The sequence below is a fragment of the Toxotes jaculatrix genome, chromosome 1 (assembly GCF_017976425.1).
Source record: "Toxotes jaculatrix isolate fToxJac2 chromosome 1, fToxJac2.pri, whole genome shotgun sequence".
NCBI lineage: Eukaryota > Metazoa > Chordata > Actinopteri > Toxotidae > Toxotes > Toxotes jaculatrix.
In genome coordinates, this window is record NC_054394.1 from 14,633,765 (window position 1) to 14,647,596 (window position 13,832).

At 38.8% G+C, this 13,832-nt stretch overlaps 1 protein-coding gene across 1 annotated transcript; it reads left to right on the forward strand.

Annotated features, from left to right (window-relative positions):
• The first annotated feature begins 3,712 nt into the window (after positions 1 to 3,712).
• ddx21 (DEAD (Asp-Glu-Ala-Asp) box helicase 21) lies at positions 3,713 to 12,278 on the forward strand. The gene is made up of 16 exons (XM_041036517.1): positions 3,713 to 3,864; positions 4,722 to 4,961; positions 5,189 to 5,317; positions 5,694 to 5,769; positions 6,074 to 6,252; positions 6,360 to 6,477; positions 6,776 to 6,961; positions 7,199 to 7,344; positions 7,873 to 8,022; positions 8,330 to 8,491; positions 8,843 to 8,962; positions 9,316 to 9,389; positions 9,594 to 9,753; positions 10,125 to 10,259; positions 10,859 to 10,903; positions 11,064 to 12,278. The coding sequence occupies exons 1-16, from the start codon at positions 3,781 to 3,783 to the stop codon at positions 11,325 to 11,327; spliced, it is 2,268 nt and encodes a 755-aa protein (XP_040892451.1). The 5' UTR covers positions 3,713 to 3,780; the 3' UTR covers positions 11,328 to 12,278.
• The last annotated feature ends 1,554 nt before the right edge of the window (positions 12,279 to 13,832 follow it).

Here is a 13,832-nt window from a genome sequence, read left to right on the forward strand (position 1 = left end):
TATTTAATTAAAAATGTACAATTTTTACACTCTTCTGTCAACATGACTATAGATTGGTCTGAGAGCCAGCAAGACTGTAACAAAAATGAAAACAGATTTAGCAAATATCATTATAAAGCTGCTTTATCTCCTGACAGAGTGACACTATTGGTAGTCATGTCCTGTGTCTCTGAGTGGAGAAGTTAATGTTCACCTAGAACTCAAATTGGGAAGTAAAAGTTTATTGTGAAATTCATTTCTCCCTGTTTGACAAGTAGGTCCAGCTAAATTGGACACTTAACCAGAAAGGTGAGCTCACCAGGATGACACATTATACATAAAGGATGTTTACAAAGTTAGCATTAACATCATGCAATACATTTCAGTCCAGCAGCAACCCAGCCATAAAACTTAAAATGTTCATTTTTTTGTTTCAACACTAGTTTCTTGAGGCCATTGTAGTATTGCTTGACATTGCCAGGTGCTCCTGTTTAATCTACATCCTGAACATTATGAAGAAAACATGATGTTATTAAGTGAAGGAATAAAACAAACAACGATCCTGCATGATTTTTTGGGAGAGAAGTGCTCCTTTATTTCTTGGGATGGAACGGAATTCACGGTGGTGAGGTAATGTGCTGTCTGGTCACATAAAGATTTTAAAACTTCAAGGTCTGGCTCTTCTTGCCCACATGTCAAAATGTCCTTGAACCCCAAATTACCCCTGATGTGTGTGTATATATTTTAAAGAGATTCTTGTTAGTGGTACCGTCTACATGAAGCATGCATTACAATGGACACAGTTTATGAGATTGTGGGAGGGATGCCAGTGAGGGTCCTTCCCTTTCTCGAACGAACTAGAGGCCCCTTTGTGGTTGGTCAAGATGGCTGCACAGTCAGTGGTGAAGGTGAAGGGATAGCTTGTTGCTGGCTGGAATGAATAACATTTAACTTTAAATAACTTCTTTGCTCAAGGAGCATCAGAGGTGTCAACTGACAAAGACACAGCTAGATGAGCTGTTTGCCTATCCTGAGGAAACAGGTTTTATGACACCTCCAAACGTTACCATCAAACTGGTAAAAACGGAAACATAATTATATTACCCGGATCTCTGTGAGGGTGTGCATGTTTGTCACTACATCTGTGTAAATACATGGGTTTACAATGACTTCTATTCACAAATCTATGTTCTCGCATCCACCTGTGTCATGTCATGCATCCTATGCAAATCTTGTAGCTCCAAAATTTGTATGTTTTCAGGAACAGTAAAAATATGAATATTTTAATGAATTAAATTGGACATGCAATGTGTTCTTCTACTTTTTTTTCTAATTCTCTCATATTCCCCTATGAACTTTCAGCAGTGCTGTGCTAGGCTTGCCATTCAGGGTAGTCTCATCCAAGTCTGGTCTAAGACATTATAAAATTTATGTTAGGATAACATTCAGTACAGTGCATTTCCTTGTCCAGATATGTCCAACCCCTTGTGATCCAACCATAGTATAATCTTTTTTAGATGAATAACTAATAGTAATAATATCTCATATGATAACTGATGGATAACATAACTCTGGCTTATCTGTCCATGCTTTACTGTTAATATTTAGTCCTGGGTAGGTTGAGCTGAAGCTGTCCACGCCAATGTGGTGCTGACTTTCTTTATCTGCATGAGTGTGCATGTTTATATTAGCTGGAGTCAAATACTTATTTACTTAATACTTACTTGACTCCAAGCCATGTATTTGTTGGTGAATGTTGTGTACTCTGTTGTCATTTAGGCTATTTAGCTATTGCAAAAGAGGGCAAAATTAAGTTAAATGCTTCAGTTATGCCTAGAAATGGCACGAGCCATCTCAGTTTTTATGAATGGAATTTGCCTGTTGAAATGACAATTTTTTAAACATGAAAACATACTATTAACATGAGTTTGAAAACTGTGAAAACAATAATATGCCATGTGTTTGCCATGAAAGGCATTCTGTTATCCCTTGAAAAACTGTGTACTATATTTATTGTATATTAATCAATCCTTTGTGGCAGTTCTATTAATTTGTGTTTTTGTACTGCATTAAAATAGCATGGTAAAAATGTATTAATTTTTATTTGAAATTTGTTCTCATTTGCTCTCTATATTTTTATGGATGGTTTTGTTCGCAGAATACCAACATGGATTTTGCAATTTAAGGTGGAACTCTCAACTATCACAATATTTGCTAAAGCACATGCATTCATTCATTCATCTTCCATGGGCGAGGTCGCCAATCAATAGCAGGGCTGACACACAAAGACAGATAACCACTCACGCACACACTCACACATGCACCTTATTACTCACTATTTCACCTTCACTTTGTATAAAATTCTGTGAAAGTTAATTTAAGTTTCAAGATTCAGTACTTTATTGCCAAAAGACTAAGTCGTTAGGGATTTGTTTAGTGAGGTCAGTGCAATTACATTCTTGCAGTCATAAATAATAAACAATCACATACCCACTGACATTATTAGCAGCATAAGTAACGATGACAAAAGAACATATCTATAAAACCAAATAAAAGAAGCGCAAGATCAAAAGTATTATAAGATAACGAGAATACTAAAATAATAGTAACAATCCACAACAAAATAATAAAATAAAAAATATATAAAAACAAAACAAACTGGTCTAACGTACAAGTTCTAAGGTGTTAAGTAGGCGGACAGCACTGGGATATGTGCTGGTCTGGAATCTGGTTGTTCTAGTCCTAATGCTCCTCAGTCTTTTGTGAAAGGGCAGAGAGTTAAAAAGGCAGTTTGCTGGATGGGATGGGTCTGTTAAAATCTTGAGTGCTTTTATATATATGTTGTATATTAATTCAATGTATAAAGAATTTTGTTTGTTTTTCTATTTGCATGTAAAAGACATGAACAAAGATCGTTTTTTTGCTGTAAGACTGTAAAATGAGAATATCAAGCAGTATGAATTAGATAATTTTAGAATAAATACGTATTTGCACTTTTGGACTTTAAGTGTAAAGACAGGTAGACCTGTTGTTGCAACCCTGTGTAGATGCACTTTATATGACAAATCATCAGACATACTGTACCTTCTGTACATACTGAAGGACAAAGCCTCAGGACACCACTCTGCCATCTGCTGGGCAGTTATCGTCGTTACCGTTTTGATGTGTGTTTAAATGGCCACGTTATCACCAGCAGGCAGCGTGGCTGGTGTTGTTTTCAAGTGTGTGTATCGTTATGGCAAAAGCGTGAGCTACTACAAAGGTGGCCGGTGCATATCTGTCTGTTGTCAGATCACAACCGAGAAAGAAGCAGTCACGACACTTTCCACGTGTGTGGCTGAGATCATAGGCAGGAAGATTAGTATTCACGGGTCGGAACGAGCATGTTGACGGGCGTCGTGACTAATGTGATTCCATCGCAAGATGCTCTCTAGTTTCTACTGTTTATATTTATTTATTTATTTATCATCTGGTTGAAATTCATTAATATTTCTGTCACACTACTATTTTTTCATATTTTTCTCATGAAAGACGTAGCAAAATTAACAAATAACTTATTTAATTATAAAAAAAAAAAAATCACCTTCTTCTGTACAGTGTAGAACTCACAGTGATCTATTGTGGACAGTGGCGTGTTCAGTGTTTTTGCTTGTGCAGCTCTATAGTGTCTCTCTATCATTTCTATTTCTATGTCTGCTTCGTGAACACGCTTCCTTGCGCCACCTTGCGCGTTCCTTTCCGTCCGCGTGCCCGTGGGTTTGCCTGTGTGTCTACGCCGAAGGGTTTCATCAGGGAAGAGAAATGCCGTCAAAAATCACTTTTGACACCAAAGACCAAACCATGGAGGAAGATTTGGACACTGTGAACGAGGCTAAAACCCTGAAGGTGAGTAGAGCGGACCGTGTCGCCAAGGACAGACCTCGTAAACCCCGTAGTTCGTGCGACGCCGTGCTCCGGCTTCTCCATGTTTGACAACATGTGGCAGGACATGCTAACGTGAAACCTCGGCTAACTGGTCAGTTAACCGTTAGCAGACCAACGTAAGATAGTTTTGTGTAGCCACACTAGGAGATAAACATTGTTAACGCGATGTAATCAACTGCGGGTTAGAACGATACGAATTAAGAAAGTGAATACGATCCACTGCTGCGGTTGTTTTAACACATGTTGCTAACTTAGCTATTTAAGCTTTGCTGTAAGGTCACGTGGCCTTTCCACGTGTTACTGAGCAGATCTGTATATCATAGGGATGTACGGGCTGACAGCGTGGAATCCTTTCAAGTCAAGTCAAGTAGGTTTTTATTGTCGTTTCAGCCATATAAGTAGTATACAGTGAGACGAAACAACGTTTCACCGGGAACAGTTGGTGAGATACACAACTGTTAAAACACAGTAGAGTCAAGGCAGACAGCAAAGTGCACACACACTATTTCGAACCACATACACATTGCGCACACACACAGTCATCGCACATTTCTTGCACACACATGCCCACTGACATACACACACACACTCTCGGACAGACAGATGTATATACATTTTTACACAATGTGCAGAAAAACAACAGTGACATAAAGCAAATAATGCTACACAGGGCTTAGCTACTAGGTGCAGTGTTGAAGGTACTTGTCAAGTGTGTATGTATCAGCACTTTTTTCAAACTTTGGGTAACAGCATTTGGTTAAACTAAAACCTATTTGCCTTTCTTGTTTCTGTTTTAAAAAAAAATAATAATAATAAAGAACAAGACCAAGGAGGGCAAGAAGCTGAAGAAGAAGAAGCAGTTGGAGGACCAGGAAGAGCAGGCCGACCCAGCCTGTGAACCTCCAGCACCAAAGAAGAAAAAGAAAAAAGACAAGCTGGCAGCGGATCAAGTGACCAATGACCACTTAGAAGATGAGGCCACAGACATGAATGGCAACAGTAATGGTGTTGAAACACCAAAGCAGAAGACTAAGAAGAACACTGATGGAGACACAGAGGTCAGTGCTTTGTTATTAGTACAAATATGTAGTAGTAGATCTTCTCACCAAAAAGACTTCTTGTTTGTTATGTGGGACATTGGATAATCTGTCCTGTTAAATGGTGAAAAGGCTGTAGAGGTGATTGTTAGCTGATTTTAGAATTTTGCTAATATTAATGAATGTTCTCAGACTGTGCCCTGGCAGAAAAGGTCATGCTCTGTCTCCACTTTTCTTTTTTGGTTTAGAAAAAGAAGAAGAAGCAAAAGAAAGCAATCGCAGAGGCAGCAACCAACGGACATTCCACCCCAAACACCCCTGTTCAGACACCATTACAGTCAAGTGAAGAGTCAGCCAGTGACTGTGAAAAAGAAATGGTACGACTCACAGACTGATTGTGTACAGTTTTTCCTTGCGGGAAAAGTTGAAAGTTTGTTTAGATACTAAGTGTATGATAACTCCTCCTAGTGGTAAATAGAATAAATAATCTGCTCTTTCTCAGTTTTTATTGGACTTCTTTTCCAATATGTGTTGTTACACTTTCAGAGTCTAAATTAAGATTTAAAAGTGTCAACAAATTATGTAAGGTTAAATTATTCAGTTTAATTGAATTATCTTTATATGGTCATATTTTCATTTTCCTAGACTTTATAGACTTTGCCTTGACATTTTTAATTTTTTAATAGACATTCTTCAGAGTCATCTGTAGAATAAGAAAACAGTCAAATAGACTGACTCTGTTTGTCTTTATAGGAGGAGACACCAGAGCAGAAGGAAGGGGCCTTCTCCAACTTCAGGATCTCCCAGGTCACCATTGGTAAACTGAAAGGTAAATGTCATATTGACATCATAATTATACCATAGTTTTTACCACTGTTGAACTTGACGAGAAGTGTACTGGTACGTGTCCAAAATCTGGCGTGTTAGAGGCTCTGCAGTTCACAGTGCTAAACTGACTGTGTGTTTTAACCTGGTTGATGAACTTTTTGTAACATATCTCTTTTTCGTTTGAACCTTTTTTTTTTTTTTTTTTTTTTTCTGCATACACATGCTTTTTAATGTTGATTGAAATTTTGTGTCAGGTTTTGAGAAGTGATTGCTTCCTCCTCCTGCCCTTTCTATCACTTTCTCAGCTCGTGGAGTCTCTTACCTGTTTGACATTCAGGTGAAGACATTTAATCATGTATATGATGGAGAAGATGTGATTGCCCAGGCCCGCACTGGAACAGGAAAGACTTTCTCCTTTGCCATACCATTGGTGGAGAAGCTCCAAAAGGATTTGGTGGACATGGCCAGAGGCCGGGCTCCCAAGGTGCACACACATCTGCACCACTCACTGAAAACTAGCATCAGTCAAAGTGCCAGTTGCTGTCTGAGTATGTTTATGCATGACTGAGTCTCTTTTCTGTCTGTATGTAGGTCCTGGTGTTAGCTCCAACCAGAGAGTTAGCTATCCAGGTCGCTAAGGACTTCAAAGACATCTCCAAGAGACTGGCTATCGCCTGTTTCTATGGAGGCAGCTCGTACAACCCACAGAGTAAGTCTTATGCAAACACACAGTGATCTTTAATAGAAGTAATTTTTGAAATAGTTCAAATCATGTGTGCATTTATATTGAAGGCTTCTCTGTTTAATGTTATAAAGTACTTTTCCAGTTAACTATTTAAAACGATTAAAGAAACACAATAGGACCTTAAAAATACAGTTCATGATTTGTTTTTCTTTGTTTTTTGATAAATGTGGTTCCTGTCTGCTGTTCTGACAACATTTATTAACTGTGCAGTTTATACATCAATATTAACAGTGATTTTCTCCACTCCTCTCCTCCTGTCTAGTTGATGCTATCCGTAATGGAATTGATATTTTGATTGGAACCCCTGGTCGTATCAAAGACCACATCCAGAACCATAAACTCGACCTCACAAAGCTGAAACACGTTGTTCTGGATGAAGTAGACCAAATGTTGGACATGGGGTTTTCAGAACAGGTTGAGGAAATTTTGGCTTCATCGTATAAGAAAGGTAAAGTAAATCTTTGTGTGCTGGTTTGTGAAAAAAATTGGAAATGTTAAAAAATAAAATCTCATAATGGTATTTTTGTCTTCAGTGTTTGTGTATAGGACAGGGTGTAACCATTTTGGGGGGTGTTTCTTATGACGTGGTAGATTGAACTGAGCTATGGAGGCGGGAGCCTGATTTTTTTTTTTCCCCTCACAATTACAACAGTGTGTTCTTCTACGTGTGTGTGTTCCTCTTCAGACTGTGACTCCAACCCCCAGACTCTCCTTTTTTCGGCCACCTGCCCCTCCTGGGTCTATGATGTGGCCAAGAAATACATGAGACCAGGATGCAAACACATCGACCTGATTGGCAAGAAAACACAGAAAGCTGCAACAACGGTGGAAGTAAGTGTGTGTGTGTGTGTGTGTGTGTGAGTGTGAGTGTGAGTGTGAGTGTGAGAGAGAGAGAGAGAGAGAGAGAGAGAGAGAGAGAGAGAGAGAGAGAGAGAGAGAGAGAGAGAGAGAGAGAGAGAGAGAGAGAGAGAGAGAGAGAGAGAGAGAGAGAGAGAGAGAGAGAGAGTGTTTTAAGAGGTGAAAGGAGCGTTAGGTTTGTGATTTGTGTAATTTAACAAGTGTTACAGCATTTGTGAGAAATTTTAGGCTTACATTTCTCAAAGTTGCCTGTAAACAGGACCAGTTAAAGTAATTGAGAGTATAAAATAAGCTCACATATATCTCCATCAGGAAAGCACAGCAAGTTCATTTGCGGTAAAATTGCTGTATTTATCATCATCAACACCAGTGGAATTATGATGAAGTACAAGTTTAAAGTCAGCCAGCAGGAATAATAAAAATGTCTCTTCTCATCTTGTGGCCCCTGCAGCCCCCCATCCATTTATCTTTTTGTCTCTGTCTGCCCTTTCTTCTGTCCAGCATCTGGCCATAGCGTGCCACTGGTCACAGCGTGCAGCCGTGGTAGGTGATGTGATCCAGGTTTACAGCGGCAGCCACGGCCGAACCATCGTGTTCTGTGAGACAAAGAAAGAGGCCAACGAACTTTCCATGAATGCATCCATCAAACAGGTAGAGACACACACAGACGCACACACAGACACACACACACACACACACACACACACACAATGATCAACTGACATTTCTTATATCACAAAACTTCTTTAAAAGAATAATTTTGACAGCTTTATAAGATTTGGGAGTTCTGACAGATTAAATTGTTAACCAGGATGTTATGTTCTATGTTTTTTCTTTTCTAATTTCATTGCAGAGTTCTTGTGTCAATACCCCCATGTAAAAAAAAAAAAGGCTATAAAAAAGCGATAAAATTCTCTTGTGTTCATCTCTCATTTTACTTTATTTTATTTATTTTTAGAGTGCCCAGTCCCTTCATGGTGATATTCCTCAGAAACAGAGAGAGCTGACACTGAAGGGCTTCAGGAATGGTGCCTTTGAGGTTCTGGTTGCCACCAACGTTGCAGCCCGTGGATTAGATATCCCTGAAGTCGACCTGGTGGTCCAGTGCTCTCCACCCAAGGTGTGACATGTTGCCAGTAATTAACAAGAATTTTATAATTTGAGTATATCTTTTTATTTATTGGATGTGCCATTTCTTTTCTCTGTAGAGGTTATATTTTAGATACATAAATATGTTCTGATCGTAAGGTGCAGATTCTGTTCATAGAAGCATTTGCACGCTTCATATTGAATTGAATTGAAAATGAAAACAGCTGCAGTACACTTGTGTGTGCTGGTTGATTGAGTTCTAAAATGAAGAAATTAAGTCTTGTTGAATGAATGTTAACTGTGCATGTTCTTATCAACAGTGTTGCTTGAATTAGGATTAACAAAGGCTTGTCACATTTACTTTCTCTGTGCTTGCTGTCAGGATGTGGAGTCGTACATCCATCGTTCGGGACGTACGGGCCGAGCAGGCAGGACTGGAGTCTGCATCTGTTTCTACCAGAGAAAAGAAGAGGACCAGCTGCGATACGTAGAAAACAAAGCGGTACGTGTACTTTTTAGATTGGGTTGATGGAGGAGCAGTAAAAAAAAAAAAAAATGGAAATGGACAAGAAGAGGTAGAGATGGAAGAAAATAAAAAAAGTGGATTACAAAATTAGAGGAAGGAGTGTGTTTTATCAGAGAACCTAAGAAATTTATCAGAGCTGGGGGAGGTGATGTGGTGTTGTATATAAAACTAGACTAAAGTCACCTTTTCCCTGTAGTTGAAAATAGGGTATAAAAACTGAACATTTTATTGACCAGGAAACTGCTGATATACATTTTATATTTTGTGACCATTTCAGAAGTTTCTGTATTGACTCTCAAATGATATACATTTTATTTTATACATTCCAGGGTATTACATTCAGACGAGTTGGTGTTCCCACTGCCAATGATATCATCAAGTCATCAAGCAAAGATGCTGTCAGGTGGGTTAAAGTGAGAGGACTGCTATTATTACTTGAACTTGGCATCCTTTAGATTGGCTACGTAGACTTTAAACAGTGGCTCTATAAAACCTGTGTCCTACTGAACTGTTCTTAATTAAGATACTGCTCGATGTGAAACAAATTTCCTGACAGCAAGCAATTAAGTGTCAGTTTGTTATGATTTTATTTCTTTATTGTGTCCAGGTTTCTGGACTCTGTTCCAGTCACAGCTATCGGATACTTCAGAGCATCAGCCGAGAAGCTGATCGAGGAGAGAGGAGCAGTTGATGCACTGGCTGCTGCCCTGGCCCATATTTCTGGAGCCACAAGTCTGGAGCAGAGATCGCTTCTCAACTCTGATGCTGTAAGTTACATGCACTTAACTACAGTATATACATCAATAAATCTGGACATACTACTGTATAACAGCAACCAGTGCTCAGCTTGCTTTCTGCATAAGATAGCTTTCTGTTTGTTCATGTCGAGCTGCAGTTTTAATCACAACAGTGCAGCTGTGCTACCCAGCTACCTGTGGGGGGTAGGACAAACAAATATCAGGATGATCCAAAAAGCAGTAACCCTTGGATACACAAATTCCCACCTGACATGTTATCCCTGATACACACTTGTGTATGTAGTGCTTGTATGTTTAGATTCCTCCATGAATTTGTTGCACTTTCAGGTGAAGTATAAACTTAATTCCACCTAATTTATTATTCCTGTTTACATTTCCAGGGTTACACCACCATGCAGCTGGTGTGTTCTCAGGAGATGCACAATCTGGGTTACGCCTGGAGGACCATCAAAGAACAGCTTGGAGAACAGATCGAGAACCAGATTCACAGAATGACCTTCCTCAAAGGCAGAACAGTATGTACACACAAACATGTACTTATGTGATGTGCTGCTGGTGTTGTTGGAGAAATGTACACATCACACTTCCTTTTTTTTCTAGTTTACGTTATGTTCTATTCTAGTATGGCTGATGTTTGACAGTTGAGCAGAAGAATAGAGTTTTGAGTAATCTTTGTTCCAGGAAGGGTTTATTTCATTGTGTGTATACAGTTTTGAAGTGAGAGCAGGACTGTGGGCTTCAAAGAATTCAGCCCAAATGGTAGGCAGTGAGAGTGCCACAAAATGACGATTATAGAGCTGGCAAATGGAAAAATAAATGGGAACTCCACTGGTAAATTAAAATGCAAATTGAGAAAAGGACCCTGTGAAATTTCTTCTTAGAACAGTATTTCTCAGTTTAATGGTGAATTCAGCCACACAATAAACAGAGCTCATTATCCACAATAAGTAAACAGAAGAACATCTGTTAGCAAGAAACTAAACCTTTCCATAGCTGTGACCATACCTGATATGGCTCTTATTCTGAGAGCACAGCAGGTACATAGACTGATTCCTCTGAAAGGCAGAGTGGGACACAAACACTCACCATCTCACCCTTCTTGTGTTTCTGACAGGGAGTTTGTTTTGATGTCCCAGCTGACAAAGTCAAGGAGGTTCAGGTAAGGACAAACTCCCGTCTGTTCAAGATGTGTGCTGGAGTGTTCATAGCGTCCTCAAGATTAAACTGGAGAAAATGAATAATCCAAAGTAAAATATCAATATTTTGACAGTTTCTTGTTGAAGTTGACATCCTTTTCACCCCCCTTGATCCTTCAACAGGAGAACTGGAAGGACGGTCGCCGCTGGCAACTGACTGTAGCCACAGAGCTCCCAGAGCTGGAGGAGAAGCAGTTCAGTAACCGTGGTGACAGAGGCTTTGGCAGTGGTAACCGAGGTGACAGAGGAGGAGGGTTCAGAGGTGGAAGGGGACGGAATTTTGGAGGAAATGGTGGCCGTGGTAACGGGTTCCGGAGCGGCAGTGGTGGCTATGGCAACAACAGAGGAGGACAGAAACGGAGCTTCAGCCAAGCTTTTGATTACTGAAGTACCAACCTGTGGACTGATAAGACTGACTGTCACTCATCTGGGCTGGCAGTGGTTTTTGTTGGCTGTCAGTGGGAGTGCTCGATGTATGGCTGGTGGAAATCTCCATTGTGACACAAGCTGAATTGTAAGCTGTCAAGTATTGATGAGTTTAATACACACAGGCCATTAAATTACAGATTTTCAAACATATATGGAGAGAAAATTATCTGAAGAATATGATTTATTTCCAGATAGCCGCATCCAAAGGGTTTAAGATTTTCTGTGTACAATATATTAACACAGTACCACTGGCAGCCATTTTATAATGCCTGATGTGTGTTTCTTTCAGGTGACACATTAGATGAAACCCATGAAATGACATGTTTTCAACAGTTTTCATTACATAAATTAGTACATAAGTCACTTGCTCTGTTTTCAGCAGCAGAGGGTCAAAGCACCTGCTAGTCAACCTGTTGTAATAGTTTTGCATTATGTGACGAAATGAATTGAAAGTTTGAACGTGTCATCCATTGGGTTTTAGCTAAAGTGTCACTTTTTTTTTCTATATAATGGGTGTTTGGGGAACAGTGGCAGCAATCAGACTTGAGCCTTGGTCCAAAACAGAAGGCACACCATCCTGACATGACAACTTGTAAACATGCCACTTGTTGCATGACTACACTAGCTAACTCTGAGTGTGCACTACCAAGAAGGTGCACCTTAAACTGATACTGTGTCATGCGGGTGGCATTGTGCTTCTGCTCTGCCTCCACAGAAAACAGTGGTTAAATGGGTTTTGACCTTTACAGCTGTGCTCAATGTCAGGTTACTGCTTCAACCTCAGCTGAAACCTCTGTCCCCAAAAATATACTGGATGATTGCTTTGCAATTGCCTCTATTTAATAACATTGTCTACTTCTTCCATTCATTTGAATGAAATGACTTATTCATTAAAAAAAGGTCAACTCAGTTTGTCATTATTCTTTTTAAAGGGGTGTGAAATGAGCCCATATACATGTATAATGTTTTCAGGTATAATTTTCAATAATACTGCGTTAGGGAACCAAATATATTTAGATGACCATTAGAAGATATAATCATGAGTGTATGAATGGATCACTAACAGTACAGTTAATAATTACAAAATTTTATGATGTCAACATGGGACTGCTAGTAGAGTACACCATACTGAGGAGAAACAACTGCACACAATCTAAATTATAAGGTTTAATCAAAAGGTGTTTGAAACAGTAAGTTACAGTAAAATACAGGTAAGCCCTCTTCCTTTACCTACCTCACTATATCCTACTTGCCCCCATGTGGCTTAGGTTCAGGGGTGCAAGATTTTCGTGCACAGCAGCTAAGCCTTTTACACCTCTTACCACCCCACATACACACCAGGAAATAATACTGTCTTTGCAGGTTCACACATCCCTGCACTGCATAGAAAATTCCACACACGGCTTTTTGAAGTGATTTATTTTATAGAAATTTGGTATTTTTAATTAATTAAAAGTAAGTACAAATTTGTAATAAATAATATAGTCTGCTTCCTGCTTAGATATATATTTTTTCAACTGCCTTTTGACCATAGACTTAAACACATTTCTGTCAAAGCCTCAACAATTAGAAAGAACAATATGAGTTAGACCTTTCAACTTTTATACGTCAGAGGCTTTCTTGCTGACATAATGTGCAGTTATGCCTGTCTTTTATGATATGACCAAATTGTCCACACATTTATTTTAATCAGTTTACCTGGAGTTTACCTTCCTTTTTTGAAGAAAATTCTCTCCCTTTGTAAAATGCATTTCTGTAGTTGGTATTTGTAATTACACTGATACCATCCTCAATATATAAAGGCAACACAGTGTATCTCACACCAGAAAGAGTATAAAATGTATGAGATTTAACAATAAAATTATGAAAGTAATTCTCACAATATCTCATGTGCAAATATCGCATTGAACAATCTTTGAAGGACTAGCACTTTTTCCTGGGGGTAACACATTCAAGTATTCATTCTTTAACCTGAATTGACAAGGGGCTCACATATACATTTTGTGAACAAAGAAAAATTATTTGCTTCCATCTACATCCATTGTACTTATTATTGTAATTTACAAAGACACTGATTTTGATGCAGACACAAGAAAAATTATCAACAGATTACCTTGATTTTTCTGTAAACTTTCTCATCAATTTCTGATAAAATTTTCAACCCTCCGAAATTATTGTACAATAACATACAACACCCTCTATCTTAAGACCCTTGATTTCGCCTGATGCATTCAACTGTACTTCAAATACAATAAATACACGTCTTAAAAGTAAAAATATTCAAATATAACACTTGATTGTTAAAGACGTTCAAACCTGAGACCTTTTTGTGTAAAAACCTGACTTCACATCCTTAATGATTCCTCATTTTGATTTGTCAAGCAAAACAAAATGCTTGTTACTTATTGAATCTGTTATGACCCTGTGCTACTTTGCCTCCCCAGGTGATGCCAGTGTGCGCTG